The sequence below is a fragment of the Punica granatum genome, chromosome 1 (genome assembly GCF_007655135.1).
Source record: "Punica granatum isolate Tunisia-2019 chromosome 1, ASM765513v2, whole genome shotgun sequence".
In the NCBI taxonomy this organism is placed as follows: domain Eukaryota; kingdom Viridiplantae; phylum Streptophyta; class Magnoliopsida; order Myrtales; family Lythraceae; genus Punica; species Punica granatum.
In genome coordinates, this window is record NC_045127.1 from 47,989,373 (window position 1) to 48,009,972 (window position 20,600).

Consider the following 20,600-nt stretch of genomic DNA (forward strand, 5'->3'; position numbering starts at 1 on the left):
TTTTATTTTTTTGATTAATTAATTTCATTAATTTATAAGTTAATTAGTGTAAATCTTTTACCATCGCTCTAAAAAAATCTTCGGATTTTACAAAATTATGTAAAAAGATTTACTTTTCAGATATTTTTATAGGACAAGAGAAAAAAAGTTGCGGCAAAACGTGCACAGCACAGGTAGTGGTAATGTCTTGTTTCGTGATTATTGGAGGACACCGTGGAGAGAAGCCAAGAGCAAAACTCTAATGCCAAACTACTAAAAAATAACCCATGAGGGAAATCAACAAAAGTGGCTCATGATGGTGAAGCTCTCAATTTCTAACTCAAAAGTTGCGATTGCATTTTACTTGAGACTATTGATCCAATAACCCAACACGAGCAATTATCAGTGAATTGTCGCTCGATATGTGATCATAAATGGATTATGTCAATTATATCACGTAATAAACATTTGGGGACCCATCGGCTATGGTATGATATTGTGTCTAATTAGTTCGGTTTGAGAGATTTTCATAATACATAAATGTGCCTCTAATAAATATTGTTTTCCCCATGGGACCAATTTGATTATGCCTCTGCGCAATAACGTGTGGATATTGAAGCTACTTAACAATTATTTATGCAGTCACATTTAGCGCAATACACAAGTGCAATAATCGTGGCCATATAGGTTCAACCACGCTTAATTGGCTCACTAAATATATTTCTATATGATTTATGGCAAAATAAATGTATTTATGATACCGAGTTTGTGGTCACAGAGGTACAAGCACAGCTCGAAGAAGATGAGTCATTAGTAAGGTCAAGCTAAACTTCTTCTCCATTTTCAGCTCTTCCACTTTCACCTAAGCCTCCAGTCGAAATTCTGCCCCAATAACATCGATGACAAAGTTGGGCCCCAATAACCGCTAGGGAATGAACGTGTCACTGTGTCAGGGTCATCCCAAGAGGCCGGACCCTGACCTATGGCCCACGCATTGACGAGGATCTGCACGCCCTTGGCTATGTTGAACCCGCAGACCTCCGTCTCCACCTCAGACTTGTGGGGCAGCAATAATGGGGCGGCTGCGTGCAATCGCAAGGTTTCTTTGACTACGGCCTGCAGGTAGGGCAGGCGGGGATATCAGATTCTTTGATGGGATTACCTCAGGCGGGGGCTTTTGCACTCCACAATTTGTCGGGGTTGTGGAGAAGCTCTGCCATTGCCCACTCTAACGTGGTCGAGGTGTTATCTATTGTACCGCGGAAAATGTCCTGCTGGTAAATAAACGCTTATGCTTCGTTTCTTTTGCTGAAAATACATTCTAGGAAAATGATTTCGTAATTTTCAGTACTGGGAAACTATACAATCTTTAGTCAACAGGAAAACACTTGTCAAACTACAAACAAAGATCAAAGTCGTAAAAAAATGAATTCCCTCGGAAATTCCTGATAATGATTTTCCAGAATTTGACCATAACCTCTTTCTTTCATTCACATCAGTTAGCTTCTCACGAGTTCCATCTTCTGATCGGGGGTGGGGGCCTCACCAGCGATCACCACCCCCTCCTCTAACGCACTTTGCGACAATTAGCGATCTCACTTGAGGGTGTGGGGTGTCAACCAGGGAGGTCACCACAGTCCCCAGTCATCATCTGTCTTTGCGATGACGGCTAATTTTCTTTTTCAATATTTTTAAAGCTCCGAAATTTGTCTTTCATGCTACAACTAAACAAATTAAATTGATTTTGGTACTGTCCTATGTACACTTAAAAAATAAAGTACTTTCCCTAAAATTACTTTCAATGTGAATGGATTTTAATTAGAAGGAAACAATTTACAGCAAGGAAACAAACCGAGCCTTAGCTTACGTGAGCTAACTTTACCTGTCCCGTGCGCTACGGGGAGTTCACTGGACCTAGGAGAATAGCTGGGCGAAATCCAAACATCCCAGATTAGCCAAAAGAAAAAAAAAAAAAGCTCTTCTGGATAGAATGACCTATTAGGGAGACTCTGTACCAATTTATTGAGAGTTGCGTTAAATTATCCTCCGTGTATCCAGAATTTTGATCTGGTTCTGTTTTTATTTTTATTCAAATCTCTATCTTTAGAAAAGATTTTATTTTCAAAATATTAGCACAGACACACGTGCGTTGCATAGAGAAGCAATTATTACTACTCATTTTAAAATAGTTGTATTATAATATGAATTTTACATGAAATAAATTCAAGAAAAAGAAAGAAACTTCATAAGAAAACTGTACTCTATATTCGCATATAGCTCAGCAGCGTCAACCTAATGGAGATTATTTGCTCTAGACATCATTTCTAGCAATGGAGGATGGATAACTATTTTATCAACTCTATATAATTTCTATAGGGCACATCTAAGTAAAAACTACAGGTATTATTATTGCATGTTTGAGTGCCTAAAAGTGCATGGCCATTCCTCTCGCAATGGAAATCTAAAATGTTAGAAAACTTTATGAGGAAAATAATAAATACCGAAGTGCTAATTATCATAGGAGAACTTTTGATTGGAAGAGGCATGAGATGAATCCAATAATGATAAAACCACATGCATATATACAAGACACATCACATAAGACGAACATTTATCCTAAAGTCAAAAGCTATACTAAGTTTCGTTCGATTCATATTGTTTTAGTAGTCTTCACAAAAAGAAACTGGAAAACATTTATGTGGACAAAGTAATCAAGGTAAATATGGATGTAATTTTCATTATTTCAAAAAGATTATATTACGGAGGAAGTAGTCTTGGTGCGGTGGACAAGACGTCCACTCGGGACTAAGGAGTCCCGGGTTCAATCCTCACCACTAGGATTGTCCCTTTATTTCATTTAATTTCTTATCTTTGTACTAATTCCATGGGCCTCCTATAATTGAGAAAAGACTATAATATGAATAGTGGGATAAAATTGCTTAAAACAAATCATTTCCATGGTAAATACAACCTTCTCATTGTTTATATATCTTGGAAAGATGTACATAAAAGTTAGAATGTTTAAGTAGCTAGAGTGTGCAATAATAAATTTCATTGAATATGGGGAAGGAAAGCATGGTTTTCATGCTTGTAATTCCATAAGATAAAAATTGTTCATTTACATGTCTCTATCTTGGAGAAATGTATCTTAACAGCAAGAGTAGGTCAAATGGCTTATCAATTAAAATTGTGAAACTATAAATCCAGGAATTTCAATACAGAGTAACGAAACCAGCTTAAACCATGATCCCACATAGGACACTTGAAAAATTCCATGTCAGACATAAATTAATTTAGACCGTGTATAATCTTCACGCAGAATACATAAATAGAATTAACTTACATTACACTCGTACTTATGAGCTCTCACTGTGTCCTTTAATATAAACTACGATATTTCCCCTGCTTGGTTCTAGAGGATCTTTGAATCGAAGCTTTTCGTGAAAGGGCTTCTGAGCCGATTCAAACCACCCTTTCCTTCCTCTCCAACTTTGAGTTTCTTCATCCCATTGGACTACTAATAAATAAAGTAAGTTTCACCCAAAAAAAGAAAAAAGAAAGTAAGCAAATTGCACAAATTTTAAAGTAAATTACACACATTCCAAAGTAAATTATTCAAATTTTAAAATAAAATATACAAATTTTGAAGGTTCCTACTGAAATTTTTAGTAAAATACTTATAAGTTTTTACTCTCTTTTGATTCCTCATTCTCTGGCGGGGAGGCTTGCCCTCGCGAGTTCAGCACATCCCTTGTCCTTCGCTGCTGTGGCGACAAAGATCTCCTAGGACAGACTAGAACTAGCCAAGAAAAGTTGTGATTATTAGTATTCAACCTCCCCATTTCATTCCCTTCGAAGGTTAACTGGAGCTCGAATAAGAAACAGCCGAAGGAAATGATCTTCAACGTGCCCTGGTTGAGCCCTCTCGGGCATTAAAATAATCTTCAACGTGTTTAATTTGTCACCGATATGATCTTTGACTGATTTCATGCTCTCTCTCTCTCTCTCAATTATGTCAATAAACTAACAAATTACAATAATTTGTTTGACCCGGCACTATTACCTTCCAACTAATTTTTTCCTTTTTTCATATTTTATAACTCATCCATTAAAAGAATTTTTAGAGTACAACATAGAAATCAAGAAATGAAATATGAGACTCTATTGATTCCCGATTTAGCTAACAATTTTCAATTCCATTGGTGAGTGCTAGTAGCGAACATGAGCAAAGTGGAGAGAGAAGAGATGGACGCAGTGAATAAGCTTCGATAATCAATATCGACATGGAAAGTCAGATGACTTTTTAATATAAGAGATCGCGTTCTTAGTGTCTGACTCGATGATGAGAGAAGAGTCAAAGAGTGAATTATTTGAGGAAGAAATTTAAAGAGCTTTCCTTATAGCCAACTACCGGGCATAATTCAGATCGATTATGCCCGAAGAGGACGAGAACATGCACTAATGCCAGCTCGAGTCTTTCGAGATACACATCCCATGAATTGTAGCATCCGTATTAATGGAAACTGGGAAAAGTCTTGAAAAGCTAGATTTAAGTGGCTCATTTCTAATCCATGGCTTAGACCAGAATAGTGTATTTTGACCATTTCCAATCGAGATTGAAATATGGAGGACAAGATTTGACGAACAAGAGGATCCACACAGAGCACGTACCAATGATGGAAGACTAAGGACATCTAGAGGAATTGATGACTGAGAGGGGAGCCAAGCAACGGAAGACAGCTGGTGGATATATATCACAAATAACCTTTTTTCCGTAGAGAATTACCTTCCAACTACTAAAGTGGGGGAGAGAACCAAGGTTGTCAGAATCGCGATTCTACCTAGAATCGGTCGAGGGTCGTAGAATCGTGAATCGCGATTCGAATCGTGAATCGTAAGATTCTACCTATAATTAAAAAAAACATATATATATATATATGTAACATACTTTCATGAGAAAAAAATCAATTTTTGTTCATTCAAATAAAGATCACAAATCAACAAATCAACAATAAATCATAAAAATACAAAATATCATTACAAATTACGGAAATTTAAGGTCAAAAATTTAAATCATAACTCAAATTCCCGAAATAAAAAGTTAATAACATATGTCATAGCTCATAACATAAAATAAACAACCATATCAAATCTCATTCAAATTTTCATCATCACCTACATCATCATCATACAAGGTACCTGCAAAGCAGCTCTTTAGCTATATAACAACACCGACAGATATACGCATAAACCATAGAAATGAATACCACAATTTAATACGAATAACACCATTCACATGAAAATCTTCATCATCATTCAATTCCACAACATATTGAAATGGGGCTGGTTGATTATGAAAACGAAAGTGACAGCATGAAATTCGACACAAAACCACAGACGTGACACAGATGGGCTAATACGACATTGACTCATGAATCAATTCAAAGCAAATGATGGTATATCTAACGATCCATAATTTCCATCGAAAAAAAAAAAAGGAAGAACCATGACCGTGTCCAATCTGCCGCACGACCGAAAGGGCAAGCGGATGAAATTGACACCGAATTGCTAAAAGGTTACTCGGATCAAGCCAAGATCAGCACAGAGGTACCAAGAAACGACGCAATTGGGCGATCATAAGCACCCGAATTCCATAGATCTAGGGTATTTAACTTTTCATACGTACAGATGAAAGGAAGGAACACGAGGAAGAGCAGGAGGCCGGGGCTTCCCCTGAGGAGCTCGTTGACAGGGGCGTAGAGAACGGTTACGGCGGAGACGACGGTGGTCAACAGGATCTGAGCAGCCAGGATCCCATAGACCTTGCGGATGAAGCCCCACCGGAGCTGGTTCTCGCCGTGGCTGAGGCCCGGGTAGAGCGTCTCTATGCATATATCTGTCGGAAGAAGCAAGTGGTGGACCGTCAGTCGAATCTTGTAGAAGCAATGGAAGATTTCATCGAAGATTTCGTAGAAGCAATCGAACTGGAACGAGGGAGAAATTAGGGTTCATCCGACGGGGAAGAAGGAAGAAAGGGCGGGCGGGCGGGAGGGAGAGGATTTCGGGTCTAGGCTTCCGGGTCTGGGCTTCGGCCCGCTTTCTAGCCCGGGCTTGGGCCGAATTGGGCCTGAACGTGGAATCGCAGAATCGGACCGATTCTGCGATTCCACGACTTAGCGCGCGATTCCAACACGATTCTACAATTCCGACTCACTCCGTAGAATCTGAATCGGTGACCCCTCTTGAATCGTAGAATCGTACGATTCTACGATTCGAATCGTGATTCTGACAACCATGGAGGGAACGCATCCAAACAAGAAAGAAAAAGTCCACAATCTTTATTGTCATGCATAATTATCATTTACATCGCGTTATCAACATTTGGAAATCCATAGACTCTTGAATGATAATGCATCTAGTTAATTTTATTGATGATAAAGTTCTCTGTAACATATTGCAGTTGATATGATAATTGTGATCGTCCATTTATAAAGAACCTTGACAGTCTTCAATTTCGCATTTTTGTTATCTTTTTAAATTTCTTCCTCAATGTCAATTTGGTTATTCATAGTCATCATTTTCTATAGGCGTTGATTTCATCTGTTAAACAAACGGATTAAGGCACTAGGTCTGAACACAAGTTTACCGTGGCGAGTGTGTCGACAGGCAATTCCTTTCATTTATGCAGTGTCGTGCTCCCGAAGCGCAGTTTTGGTCAACTGAAGGAACTATATAAATATATGAGCAACCTTTAGGTCTTGAGATTCCGATACTATGAACCACAGAGAAGCAATAAAACACCTCAATCGGTCCATGGTGCTGCCAAAAGTTCCGAACACATAGAGCTTATGACAAGTTAAATTTTATTCATATCTGAGAAGTACATAAGTTTTGCCACTTTTAATGGCGATAAACGAAATCCCTCTCTATGGTTTATTACTAGCACGCTGTAGGAGCCCCTATCTTACGGGTTATATGCACTAACTAGATCACGTAGCAAACAATGGTTTTGGATTCACAGAGGTACGGGCACAGCTCGAAGAGGATGAACCATTCGCAAGGTTATGCTTAAAGCCTCCTCCATGTTCATGTCCTCTGGTTTCATCCCATTTTCGAGCTTCCAGTCAAAGCAATTCACGAGGGAGCCCAGCATTAAGTGCAACATTCTCATGGCCAATGGCAAACCTGGGCATATTCGTCGGCCTGCCCCGAAAGGAATGAGCTCGAAATTCTGCCCCTTAACATCAATTCCCGAGTTGGGCCCCAAGAACCTTTCTGGCATGAACGCGTCCGGGTCCTCCCACGAGCTCGTGTCCCGACCTATGGCCCAAACATTGATGAGAACCTGCACGCCCTTGGGTACGGTGAAGCCGCAGAATTCAGTCTCTACCTCAGCCTTGTGAGGCACCAGCAAGGGGACAGTCGGGTGCAGTCTGAAGGTTTCTTTGATTACTGCCTGCAGGTATGGCAGTTGCGGGATATCAGATTCTTCCACGGGGTTACCCCTGCCAATTATCTGCTCGAGCTCGGCTTTTGCTCTCGATAACTTATCTGGATTGTGGAGAAGCTCCGCCATCGCCCATTCTAATGTGGTCGAGGTGGTATCTGTACCAGCGACAAACAAGTCCTGTGTATTACATTAATCAACTTTAGTGAAACCAATCAAGGTAAATAAGTTTTCTAGCTAGTCTATACTAAATATAAAGGAGTGGATTGGCCTCTTTCTCTCCTAGCTAGTCTATACTAAATTTTCTAGCTAGTCTATACTAAATATAAAGAGTGCATCGTTTAGAATTTTCACATAAATATTTGATGGAATTTATAAGTAAGATAATTTTTGACAATTTATCTAAGTCTACCAGAAATAGGTTGGAATGTTTTTATCGAAAGATTTTTAAATAAATAAAGATACTTTTCAATAGAACTTTTGCTGAAAATGATTACTAAAAAACTTCTTCAAATAAATTTTAGATGAAACTTATGTCGAGAAAAATAGAAATTTATGTGAAGTATTATTTAATTAAGTATTATTTAAAAGAATACAAATTGGTAAGTTTAAAAACAAAACAATTTATGTGAAGCGTAAAATAAATCATAAAATTGTAAGTTTAGATAAGAAGTCCTTGCACGTTGGATTACCCATTGGTCTTTTAAAATGGAGCCTATGGATTCGAATTTGATTTGCACAAAATTAATTTCGTTGGACTTGGACCAAGGTGGCTCGCAGTCGGATTGGTTCATTTCGGATCACTACCTATCTGGTTTGTCTATCAGAAAACATAGGGATTTTCTACTATTTTTTAAATTAAAAATTCAGGCTTTTACTCGCCAAGGAGTAAAATATAGTTACTAAAATTTATAACAACAGAAATAACTCTCAGTCGCACATCACTTGGCATAGCTCCATAGCTACAGAGCTTGACAGCTAAATAAATGTATAGATGAGATAATTTACTTAGTTGCTAATTTACTATTATGTTGTAGTGTTGAGTTGCTATTAGTTAATATTAGAGCAATTTACGAGCAACTACTCATTGTATTTACTGAAAAAATTCACATAAAAGGTTGTATCCACTTAGTGGACAAACTTATCATTTTATAGAAAAAGCACGAAGGTCATTCATTTGAAAACAAAGACAGAACTAAGAGCGAGTTCCACCATAAATTATCTTTTGTCTTTAAGTATATAGACCTTTTGTTTCCGCATAGAATAGTAATATATACGGATAGGGATAGGAAATGATCAACATGGACCCAAAGATAAAGAGAGTTATACTGAATAAATAAATAACCTGAGCACAGAATTTTTTTTTTTTGGTATGTACCGTGATATCCAGAAGCTTAACAGATCCTGATTTATCCAGTTCGAGCCGTGTCGGCCCACCGAAGGGTAAAATCTCATGAGCACAGAATTTCAAAATAAAATTTAAACTTTTGATAAATGATGTTTTAAATATACTCGAAAAAAAATTAGATTATTTAATTTGCAACCGAGCTTCTATCAATCTCTTGCTCTCTTTCTTTCTACCAAATTATAATTACTTGCTTGGTTGATTTCGTTTATTAATGCCCCCTACTCCAATTTATATTAGAAAAAAGAAAGGAAAAAAAAAAAGCTTGTCTTTAAGTATACTGAGAAGGTAGAACGAAACAGTAAGGGAAACAAGTAAGGGGAAATGTTATTAAGTACCAAAAGCAGAAACTTGATATGGTCCATGCTAATCCCTTCATTGTCGTCTTCATTAATATCAAGTAGAGAATCCAAAACATCATTGGTCCTTGTAGGATCAGCTGATTTCCCCCTTAACTGCAACCTCTTCTTGATTAGGCCATCAAATATATCGAGCATCTGCCCAAAATAGACGGCCAAATGACGCCTCCGGCCGTTGGGGTCAATCAGCTTGAGCACAGGGAAATAATCGGCGAGGTTCGGTTTCCCGACCTCGACCATCAAGTTCCATACGATATCCCTGAATTCCTTGCCACCATCATCGGAGCCGGGGTTTGCAAGGTCCAGAGAGAAGAACGTGTTCGATAAGAAGTTTAGTGAGGTCCTGAAGCCGGTCTCGCCTATTTCCACTGGCTCTCCAGCATGGGCTCTCTTGCGCACCAGGGCAAGGACCTCGTCCACCTTCTGGTGGCGGAGCTGCTGGGTGGTATCAAGCTTCCTAGTGGCAAATATGTGCGAGCTCATTATCCTCCTTAGGGACCTCCACAACGGTGATACAGGAAGCCACGCAACGCTTAGCCTGTCATGGTCATAGGGTGTGACGGCGTCAAGAATCGTTCGGCTGGAGAAGGCCAGGTCATGGGTCTGGAGGGCTTCCCGAGCCACTTGAGCCGAGGAGATGACCACGGTGGTGATGCGGCCCAGTTGCATGGTCATGATGGGGCCATAGGTCTTGGCAAGCTCCGTGAACAACTTGTCGGGCCTATCACCAAGCTGGAGGAGGTTGCCCACGATGGGAAGCGGCCGTGGGCCCGGAGGCAGCCCCTTACGGCTTGGTTTGCCTCTGTTTGCGATGAAACATAGGGCTTGGAAGAGACCCCATGAAAGGTAAAGACACAAAAGCAAGACTAAGAAATCCATCCCTTTCACTCACTTTTTTTTAGATACACATATACTGGATATGCTTCCACGGGGCACTTTATATATAAGCTATAAGAGCATCTCAAATATGCGTGGGTTGAACAGTCAAGAAACACGTAATCATAAGAATTCTCAGTTTATTAACTGTGATAAATTCGAACGTGGACTTAGTTTTAACTGCGAATTACTTTCTATAAATTTTGAATTTTTATACTGCAAATAAAGTATATATATATATATATGTATATATCTAATGTGAGTTCAATTAATCATTGAGCCAAGATTATCGCAGTTAAACACGTGCCTAAACCTTTAGGAAATTTACCAACTTTTATGATCACTTACAATAATATTGTTTTAACCTTTTTTGTTTTTTAATCGCGTAAAAAGGAACCAATTCAGATCATTCTAAGATGAAATAATTACCATTGTACATGCTCTATTTTTCATTTAAAGAAATTATCTCCCTCACACAAAGTTTCCTCCCTCTCCTCTCAAGTCCTCTCTCGTTTCCCATTTACCAGTTAGTTTCTCCTTTCTTTAACTCGACTATATACCATTTTAACTCAAATAAAGAATATTTCACGTCCAGCAAAAAGAAAAAATATATAGGAGAATATAGCGTAACCAAGAGGTTTTAAGTTTATCTCGTGATAAAATTATCATACTTCTTTATTAATTATTAGAGTTTTTATTTCATTATATTAAACTTATGATCTCTCTTGTAACCAATATATATATATATATATATGTCGTGTGAAAAAAGGCTTTAATTTCTTGCAATTTTGATTCGGAATAAGTAGTTTCAAATTCAATTCTCATCCGTATCACTCATCACGCCTCTTCCTTTTGCTTTCCATTATCCTTCTGAGGATCATGATTATATCTTATAACCCAATATCTACATACAGTTCTAGGTTGTTTATATGTCATTGTCCAATATGTACATTTTTTCCTAACTAAAGCTCAAGCCTTTTACTTGTCAGAAGCACCTTTTTTTGTCAGAAAAAAACAGAAAAGGTGCAATTTATATATGATTATGAATATTAATTTATGAGTGTTGGTTCATATAGTCTTCTCTGATACATCTTGATGCATGTTCAAGGAAAATATGACATGGTGTGACATTTGATTGTTTTGACATTTCAATATTTAACATGCACCCTTGGGCTGCCGCCGCGCCAACCAGTCAAATCATGCGTCAATTGACATGATACATTATAATTGTTGGTAAGTCAGTTTCTCGGCAAGCCTTTCAAAGGATGGATATTAAGGATAAGATATTGCACGGGCGTGATGTCGCAATAATAGCTTTTGCCGGTACATGAACCAGTTGCAAAGTTTCACTAGCCTTTCACTGCCTATATCTATCGGTCTGACTAGAAAAGTCAGTCGTACTGCATAAGACAATATGGACGGACTCAAATTCATCTTTGACTTGGCTAAAGTGGCGGGCCGCAAGTAATTGAGGGGGACCGCCGTGGAATACTTGGAGCTACTTGGCCCTGATTATACAAGATTGAGTCGCTATCAATCGAGATTCCGCGAGCTTTCATTGGCTAGCAGGAGGACGAAGATAAATGGACTACCCTGAAGAGGAATCTGTTTGTCGCTCAGACTAGCTTCAGCCCAAGTCCAATGCAACTGAAGAGGTCTATTCACCCGTTACCGTTCGAGCGCATTGCTCAATGGTCATCCAGTAGTTCGACTTACGAACTCTTGTTCCACTGTTTGTATTGCCGAAACAATCGTTATTTGCAAATAAAAGAGAATAGATAAGGGAGTATAAATGATGCGACAAAAGACGTGGCGAATTGGTATCTTCGAAAAAACAGGTTCTAACGACCTTATTTCGAAGGAAACGGGTATTTTTAAGGCGAATTTCATCATTTAGGGCCTCAAACGGGTATTTTTATGTTATTTGAACATTTTTGTAATTTTAGGAGAAGTTTATGTCTTTCGTGTAATTTAAGCGTTTTAATTCCCATTTAAGTTTTGTAAAACCCTAGGGTTAAGGACAGTTATTATTATTATTATCATCAATAAAGTTTTGGAGCTACCATACTCTTTTGCCCATTTTCGGATTTGATTCGAGTTTGATGTCTATTCCCTGACATTCGTAGAATCAACAGGTTATAGAATATTGTTTTCTAGTATTCGTGCACGAATCAACAGATTGCAATTAATTCCGCTGCGTCAACAAGAGAAGGGGATCGATCAATTTCACAAAAACATTCTGGTAGATCTCAAAGATAAAAGATCCTAGAAGACGTCGGAGTCTTCATTTTCGCCAGTCTGCCATCTTATGTTATTCAAACGAATCAATAATAGCTATTGCCGGTACATGAACCAGTTGCAAAGTTTCACTAGCCTTTCACTGCCTATATCTACCGGTCTGACTAGAAAAGTCAGTCGCACTGCATAAAGTGAAGAGGGCGACCGCCGTGAAGTAACTAAGGGGGACCGCCGTGGAATACTTGGCACAACTTGGGCCTGCTTAGAGTCGCTATCGTTGTATAGCAGGAGGACGAGGAGAAATGGACTACGCTGAAGAGTCGCTCAGACTAGCTTCAGCCCAAGTCCAATGCAAGTGAAGAGGTCTATTCCCCCGATATTGTTCGAGCGCATTGCTCAATGGTCATACCTTAGCTCGACTTGTTAACTCTTGTTCTGCTGTTTATATCGCCAAAACAATCGTCATTTGCAAATAAAAGAGAACAGATAAGGGAGTACAAAGAGAAGGGGATCGATCAATTTCTCAAAAACATTCTGGTAGATCTCAAAGATAAAGATCCAAGAAGACATAGGAGTCTTTTTTCTTTTTTTTCTTTGGTGAATAAGACATAGGAGTCTTCATTTTCGCCTGTCTGCCATCTTATGTTATTCAAACGTCTTGTCCAATGTCCCTTTCCTTACTGATACGTATCAATTACTGTAACTTTGATTTTATTCATAAAGCAAGCTATTTGCCAGAGAGGTTCAAGAAACATAGGAATTATTGTACAGGAAACAAACAGCTGGCCGGGAAAATTTTACGTCAGCTGTTAAGTAATTTCACGATAGATGGAAGCTCAAACTTGTTCTCTTAAGTATGCAATAGTTAGCACATAAATCTTATGGTCATGATGAAAACAGTCATGATCGCCGAAATCTTTTAATCAGGTGAAGGCCCTACATGAGCAACCAGCAGCCTTAAGATCCGACACTTTGAACGACAGAAGAAAAGCTCTTCAATCAGTGTATAGTGTTGCCAATAATTTCGAGCACACGCGGCTTACAAATTAGTTGTACAAATCTGATGACATGACGTGAAAATTCTGCCATTTTCAATAGGGCTAGAGCAATCAAACATTTGCAGTGACAAAATCATTACTGCTAGACTCCCATATGATTGTCCCGTCACATGTGCAGAGCTTCTTGTAGTTCTCACCTACACCAGCACTTCTTGCTATTACAGCAGCTTCAATGCCTGCCTCCGACTTATCTTCGGTTCGGTACAGAACTACCGACCGCCCAATCAGATCAGCAACCCTCAGATTCTTTTTTACACCCGAGAAGAAGGCCTCGCCCTTCTTGTCAGCTTCCAATGTTTCCAGGTCGCCAATCCGCTGCAAGAGACATTTTAGAAGGGAAAACACGGTCCGTCATAAACTTCAATTGAGGAAGCTGAAAAATGAAATAACTCCACACCAAGTAAGAAAATTATTCAATTGGAATGCGTCTCACAGATTATCCACACAGATCATTAACTGGGAGAACCAACTAACTAAAACCGACCACAAGCTGCCAAAGCTTCACGTTCATCCTAAAAGGGTTCACATAATCCTGAGCTCAGATGTTTGGGCTAATCTGATCCGTCTACTCTATCTTCCTAGGTTGTCCTAGGGCCTCTGCTGACATCACAGTGGATACATATGCAGTGTAATTCAAATAGATAAATTGTAATTTAGCCAAAGGCATGCCAGAGCAGAACCAAATGGCCTCTTTCCTAATTCAAGATCACTAATGTTATTCTCCTTTCTATTCTAATTCGATGGGGCAATTCAGATTTTTTTTGTCTGTTTCAGAATTGAAGGTTTCCTTTTCCTTTACTCACATGGACCTTGTTTGGACGCATGCTAAGTGGCACCACCTTGGCTTCAAACATCACTAAAAGATGTGTCACATGTCCAATGTGGCAGCACAGGAACTGAATTAGCCCAAAAAGTAGTATGGGGATCAAATCAGCAATAAACAGAGAGTATTGGAAAGCCTGACTCCTAGCATCTATTCATCAAAACAATTACTCTGACGAATGATAAGATTATTCCCTGCCTATGCATGATTTCGAGAGAAACGCTAATCATTATTATATGGAAATCCAAAAATAGTTTCATATGCGTCAGATGCTAGTAGGAGCATAATTTGCAAATCAACCGTCTCCATGGTCCCTTCAGCCTCAGGATTGAAGACATCCCCAGTGCTAGCTGCGCCTCTTGTCAGATCACCAAACTCATTGATGGACCAACCATGTGCTCCAGGAGAGAGTCCACTAAAGTTGGCCTCAATCCGTACCAATTCCATGTTCAATTGAGCAAATCGAACTACGCCGAAAATATCAGGGCCTTTGAACTCAACGACAGCAGCAGAAATTAAGAAATCTGCAACTCAAGACTGCAGATATGTTACTCCCATGAGATTTATCAAACAGTCAAAAAGAGACTGGACTGAGTGACTACAACATAAGCTTATTAAAGAAAAAACAGAGAGAAACATAAATAATGAATGAATACAAGGTAGTGTAGAAAGTTCCAACAGACTAAAGTTCGTACGTTTTTGCCTACTTTAAATCAGCCTGCGTTGATTAAAGATTCCCAGAAAATACTTATTTTTTCTATCTATGAAGCATTCATAGATCGTCCTGCAATATGCAATATTCCTGCAAGGGTTAAAGCTCATTTTTTAACATAGCCTACATATGATCGTCCAATACCCAATTTAACAAAGTGCATTGCTGAGCACAAATAAATGAAAGGAAAAAAAAAAACCTAAAGTTCCATCTGATTATGTCAGAATTTCGAGGTGACATAAAAACACACTGCATGATTCTCATCTTTGAAATCACTTATGCCCTTAAATGCCATTTGCCAGTTTAGCACCCAGATAAGTTCTATACTATAGGTTGCTGCTAAAGCAGTGAAATGATGTCTTCATATTCATGTCATTTCCTGTTCAAGTCATTGGAAAAATAAAATCCTGATCCCAGACAATTCTCAACGTAATTGGAATTTGAGAGCCAAATGATACTGCAAAAACTTTGACATCTGCATTTCACCATCCTAATTAACAAACTCTGTTTATCATTATTTTCACAACTCAGAATCTTACTGCTTTCAGCCTTTGAGGATATCCAAGTTATCTCTACTTTTGATAGACTACTTCCAATCGGGGTATGAGGCATAAGCGTAACTGACGTCCAATCGCTACATAACATTCAGATAAATTCGATTACAGACCTTCAGGTACCCCTTGGCCTATCAGACGGGCTCTGCAGCCGGTCTGCTCCAATGCTTCTGTCAGAACTTTCACAGGGGAAGTACCCAAAACTCGCACAACCTGATTTGTCAAATCCGACTCAATGTTCTTCACCCCTGGAAGAAGTTCATCACAGAAAAGGACCCGATTACTTTTTGAGATTACCGGAAAGGCTTGATTGAAGTTTTAACATAAATTCACTGATTTTCATGACTTACCATCAACAGTCAGCAACTTATTCTTGACCGAGTTAACGCATCCCTCGCACTTCATATCCACCATAAACTCAGTCTGAATCGTAAAACAATACTAATTCAGAATTGACCAATGCCCAATTTCAGCTGAATTAACAAGAACGGACGAAAAACATCATCGTTCCAAGAATTATCTGCATCAGTTGTTACAAAATCTACTCAAAAAAATTGAAAATTGACGAAAGACTTACAAGTAGCTCCGGCAAAACCCCACCATTCTGCCAATCGAGAATCGAGAAAACCGAACAGACGTGAGAACTTAGAAGCTAATCGAGCGCATTAAACTCGCCAATCGAGGCAAAGAGAAGTTGGGTTCCATTAAATACCTGCTGGGATGTGGGAGCTTCCATGGGCAGAGCTGAGGGAGACTGGGCGAAGCTCTGGACGAGGTGGAAATGGCGGGGGGCCCTTGGTGGATTCGTGAAAGAGGAAAGATGGGTTTTTGCGAATCGAAATGAATTGGAAGATGGAGACGAAGACGAAGAGAAATAGGAAGAAGAGAAGGCAAAGGTTGCAGGGATCGAAGATGCTGCTATGGCAGCAGAGGTGTTGGGTACTGCTCTGAGAAGTGGAAATGCCATTTTCGTTTGACCTTTTCTGCAACTTTTGATGATGAGGAGGAATTTCTGGGTTTAGCTTCTTTCACATTCACGAGAAAATAGAAAATGAAATATGATTATTATTTTTTAGAATATATGTATATATAATTATATATATGCATATATACTTTTTCAGTTTGCTCCGGGAGGATTTCAATTAATTCGAGTTTCAGTCATGTTAAATGATAAATAATTTTATTGAGATATATTATTTCATGCGGAAAAATAAAAAAAGAAATACATGATTTTATAAATGATTGAGTATCGCAACTTATTAGCTCGAGTTTTATAACTCGTAAATTTCTTTTTTTATTTTTTCGTGTGGGACAATATATCTAAACGTTTGCCCTCACGTGGCAACGTGCGGCTTTGATGCTTCGCCTGCACGTCCTACGTGGACTTGAACAAATTTATTTCATTCGTAAGACTCGAATTCGAAATCATATTAAGGGAAAAGACGTGTTAAACCACCGAAACTAATTCACACAGGTAAAGTATATTTATTTGTTACTAGAAGAACTTAATATATAGTTACTTCATAATGGTTGTCAAGTATATATTCTCCTAGTGAAAATGTTTCACTCAATAATCTAAATAAAGCCAATCCGGCCCCGCTATATTAATTAAATGGCAATGAACAACTGCTTAAGAAGAACCAGTTTGCTGGAATCGAACTACTTGTGCTCAAAGTAAGGGAGTATAACAATGAAACTGCTGCTTATCGGTACAACCAGCCCAATTTTTCGTGATCTGAATAACAATCAGTTATTCATTTTTTAAGGGTTAACATCTACCCTGCTTATCGGAAAACACAAAGTTTGTTACCAAGTCCCTGATGCAAAGTCTTCGGTTGTGTAAATTGCGAGGGACAGCCATTGCCGTTAGACAAAATGTCAAATGGAGTCGGCAACAATACTATCCATGGTGGCGGCTTCACGACCTCCGATCTCTCTTTTTGATTCATTCCCAAAAAAAACTGTCCTAAATTAGCTAATCCTCAATCTGTTGGATCTTCTTCCTTCAATCTCGAATCTGCAATATCTATGTGAGTTTGATGGTGGCACATAATTCTAGTTTTAGCAATAATGGGGGACAAGAAGTTGGGGAGGTCGCTGACAATGAAGGCGATCTTTCTCCTTAGCCTGGTATTTGCACTCGGCTTCTCCCGGGCTGCTGCTACTTTTGATGAATCCCGTGCAGATGGTGATGGCGTGGAGGATGACTTGTCCACTTACATTATCCATGTCAAAGCACCAGAAGATCAGGTGGCTTCCATAGTAGATGATCTCGAGTCATCTATTCGAATAAGAATGTGATTACGGGCTTCGCAGCGAAGCTCACCCCGCTTGAGGCCAAGGCCCTGCAGTTGATAGAGGGGGTCATGTTCGCAAAGGAGGAGGAAATGCTCCCCCTGCACACGACCTACACGCCTGCCTGCTTGGGCCTGAACCAAAGCGTAGGGCTGTTAAAAGACGGAAATCTTGGTTCTGGACTCAGGAATTAATCCCGACCACCTTTCCTTCTCAGTTACCCCCTCCTCCTGCCAAATGGAAAGGCAGATGTGATTTCAATGAAACGCACTGCAACAACAAGATCATCGATGCAAGAAATTTTGTCCCCTCCCGTAATGGTCGGCCACCATTCTATGAGGAGGGGCATGGAACTCACACTGCAAGCACGGTGGCTGGGAACTTTGGGAAGGGCGCAAACGCATTTGAGATGGCCGATGGAACGGCAGTTGGGATGGCGTCCCTAGCCCACTTGTCTATCTATAGGGTGTGTATCAATGCTTTATGCCCTGAAACCGCCATATTAGCAGGGATCGACGCTGCAGTTTCTGATGGTGTTGACATTCTCTCGCTGTCTCTGGGTGCACCTGAGCTCTCATTTATTAAAATCGAGGTTGCCGTGGGAGCATTCGGGGCAATCCAGGAGGGAATTTTTGTAACCTGCTCAGCCGGGAACCAAGGTCCAACGGGAAAGACATTGTCAAATGAGGCTCCATGGGTTCTGACCGTCGGGGTGAGCACTGTTGATCGGACCATGAGTGCCACTGTCCAGCTTGGGAATGGGGCCGAGTACCAGGGCCAGTCTATCTTCCAGCCACAGGACTTCTACTCGAGAGTCCTGCCGCTAGTTTATGCAGGGGCAAGTGGGGACTCTTCCTCGGCACAATGTTATCCTGGGTCATTGAGAAACTCTGATGTAAATGGTAAGGTAGTCCTTTGAGCGGAATTGCTGCTTTGCTCTAAAGCGCGCGTGCACCCTTTCTGTTCCCCTGCTGTGATGAAATCAGGGATCATGACTACTGCGATATCCTAACCCGTGACAAGAAACCCATCCTGGCTGAAAAACTGCGTCCTGCAAACTACTTCGCCACAGGCGTGGGCCATGTTGCCCCAGCCAGAGCAAACCACCCAGGCCTCATTTACGACATCAGGCCAGGCGACTATATTCCCTACTTGTGCGGACTGGGATATAAGGATGCTGAAGTTTCTGTCATAGCACATAGAAACATCGTGTGCTCACAAATACCAAGCATACCCGAGGCGCAGTTGAACTATCCCTCCATCAGTATAGTTTTTGGCCTCAGCCCGCAAAATTATACGAGGGCGGTAACAAATGTGGGGCCTGCTAACTCATCCTACACATGTAGGATTCATGCTTCAGCTGGAGTCGATGTCAAGGTGAGCCCAAGCGTGATCACATTCTCAGGGACACACCAGACAGCTACATATACCGTGACATTTAGCAAGAAGCCAGGCTCGAGCAATGTGAATCAATACTCCCAGGGATCACTGTTATGGGTGTCGAATAGGCGCCATTTCGCCAGAAGACTGATCGCGGTCACATTTCAGTGAAAGCAATGGTCATCGGAGCTATAAGAGAAATCCAATGTCTATGGCTCTGAAGTTGAACATAGGTTTTGTATTCGGATAATACTTTTTTTTTTCTTCTTTAATATATTCTCTGTCTAGTTATTAGATGTTTTCTTTTTTCTCTTTGCCTGATTTAAGCACAGTATTTCATTCAAGACAGCTCTTCACTGTCTTTAAACCTTGCCCAAGTTAAGGATGGGGTTCTAGTGCAGAGGCAAAAGACGTCGATTCGGAATCAAGAAGTGGAAGTTACGTACCCATTTGTTTTGCTTTAGTTACTATCATTGTAATAGACCTATAGGCCTCCTTTGTGACCGGAGAGGAAAAAAAAACTCAAGCCTATACAATCTTCAGTTACTTACATTAGTTTGTGTCGGAATTTCAATTTATCTCAGACAAAGCAAAAAGTGATTAATTACCGGAATGGTGTTGGAAAGGCAATCATGCCTTTAAAAACCATTCATAAAGACTTTTACGTTTTATGAGTTCGGTTTTTTTTTAGTTAAGGTAGGTTCAATTTGTTTGGGTTTTCGATTTTTCAGAATTTTTTTTACACCCAACCTCTTGGTCGTCTGTGTTGTACTGATCATTTCATTGAATTGGGGCCAAGGGTTGCACCATTTACATATAGAATATTATTATAATTATATTATCATTCCAACTTTATCTCTTGATGTTAAGCAGAAGGATGTACCAACTGAAATACAATCTTTTTATTTCACCTATATGTCTTTCTTGTTTGGTGTACATCATGATACTCAAAAGTTCAATTAGCCACACTGAATCAAATTCGAGGCGAGTTGGCTCACTAAGAGGTAAAACTCTGGCAATCACATGAATTTTTTACATTCATAGAACTTGAGTCAAAAACCTTTTTTAAGGCCAAAAAAAAGAGAGTATCAAACCGTTTAAATCAACTCACGTTGGTTGTCACATATTTCAACATAATGCATTAGTATTTCTTTATTTTCCAGAACCTATATATAAACATGCATTTACTTAAATCATATATTAAAATTTCTAAAGATGACCTTAACCAGAAAATAATAATAATAATAATCATAAATCAACATGGATTGTGTTGGGAATATAAAATGTTAATCCCATATCGGAAGCATAAAAGAAAATAGAATAGTTTATATGGGATTGGGCCTCACAACTTATCAGCTCGAGCTTTTAAGTTGAAAATTGAGTCCAAGCCCGTATAAGCCCAAATGAAAATTTAAGAGATTGTTTCAAGCAGTTTGATACTTGTTCCTATTAAATAAGACCTCAAGTTTAAGTC

General features: G+C 39.4%; 2 protein-coding genes, 1 long non-coding RNA gene and 1 pseudogene across 5 annotated transcripts; 1 reads left to right on the plus strand and 3 right to left on the minus strand.

Annotated features, from left to right (window-relative positions):
• Window positions 1-4,998: 4,998 nt before the first annotated feature.
• Window positions 4,999-6,208, minus strand: LOC116205526. Its single transcript, XR_004156526.1, has 2 exons — window positions 5,666-6,208; window positions 4,999-5,178 (listed from the first exon to the last, which is right to left on the minus strand). It is a non-coding gene; the product is annotated as an uncharacterized LOC116205526 (long non-coding RNA).
• Window positions 6,209-6,825: 617 nt separating this feature from the next.
• LOC116190824 (geraniol 8-hydroxylase-like) lies at window positions 6,826-10,116 on the minus strand. Its single transcript, XM_031520185.1, has 2 exons — window positions 9,170-10,116; window positions 6,826-7,606 (listed from the first exon to the last, which is right to left on the minus strand). The coding sequence occupies exons 1-2, from the start codon at window positions 10,067-10,069 to the stop codon at window positions 6,995-6,997; spliced, it is 1,512 nt and encodes a 503-aa protein (XP_031376045.1). The 5' UTR covers window positions 10,070-10,116; the 3' UTR covers window positions 6,826-6,994.
• Window positions 10,117-13,192: 3,076 nt separating this feature from the next.
• On the minus strand, window positions 13,193-16,513 carry LOC116192036 (copper chaperone for superoxide dismutase, chloroplastic/cytosolic-like). 3 transcript variants are annotated; one of them, XM_031520432.1, is made up of 7 exons: window positions 16,164-16,513; window positions 16,029-16,055; window positions 15,802-15,874; window positions 15,565-15,699; window positions 14,486-14,709; window positions 14,166-14,258; window positions 13,193-13,677 (listed from the first exon to the last, which is right to left on the minus strand). In XM_031520432.1, the coding sequence occupies exons 1-7, from the start codon at window positions 16,416-16,418 to the stop codon at window positions 13,414-13,416; spliced, it is 1,071 nt and encodes a 356-aa protein (XP_031376292.1). In that variant the 5' UTR covers window positions 16,419-16,513; the 3' UTR covers window positions 13,193-13,413. The 3 variants fall into 3 exon arrangements, with proteins under 3 accessions (XP_031376292.1, XP_031376293.1, XP_031376294.1); XM_031520433.1 differs by lacking the exon at window positions 16,029-16,055; XM_031520434.1 differs by lacking the exon at window positions 14,166-14,258 and having other exon boundaries at window positions 16,164-16,510.
• A 1,008-nt stretch (window positions 16,514-17,521) lies between these two features.
• On the plus strand, window positions 17,522-19,431 carry LOC116206996 (annotated as a pseudogene).
• The last annotated feature ends 1,169 nt before the right edge of the window (window positions 19,432-20,600 follow it).

Excerpts from the sequence above, each read along its gene's own strand:
- LOC116192036 (XM_031520432.1), bottom strand. The coding sequence starts at position 16,418 with ATGGCATTTCCACTTCTCAGAGCAGTACCCAACACCTCTGCTGCCATA. Across the intron at positions 14,259-14,485 it reads CTGAAGGGACCATGGAGACG|TTCCTGTGCTGCCACATTGG; the intron begins GTTGATTTGCAA and ends GGGCTAATTCAG. Across the intron at positions 13,678-14,165 it reads TGCGTCCAAACAAGGTCCAT|CGGATTGGCGACCTGGAAAC; the intron begins GTGAGTAAAGGA and ends TGTCTCTTGCAG.
- LOC116190824 (XM_031520185.1), bottom strand. The coding sequence starts at position 10,069 with ATGGATTTCTTAGTCTTGCTTTTGTGTCTTTACCTTTCATGGGGTCTC. Across the intron at positions 7,607-9,169 it reads ATATCAAGTTTCTGCTTTTG|GACTTGTTTGTCGCTGGTAC; the intron begins GTACTTAATAAC and ends TGTAATACACAG.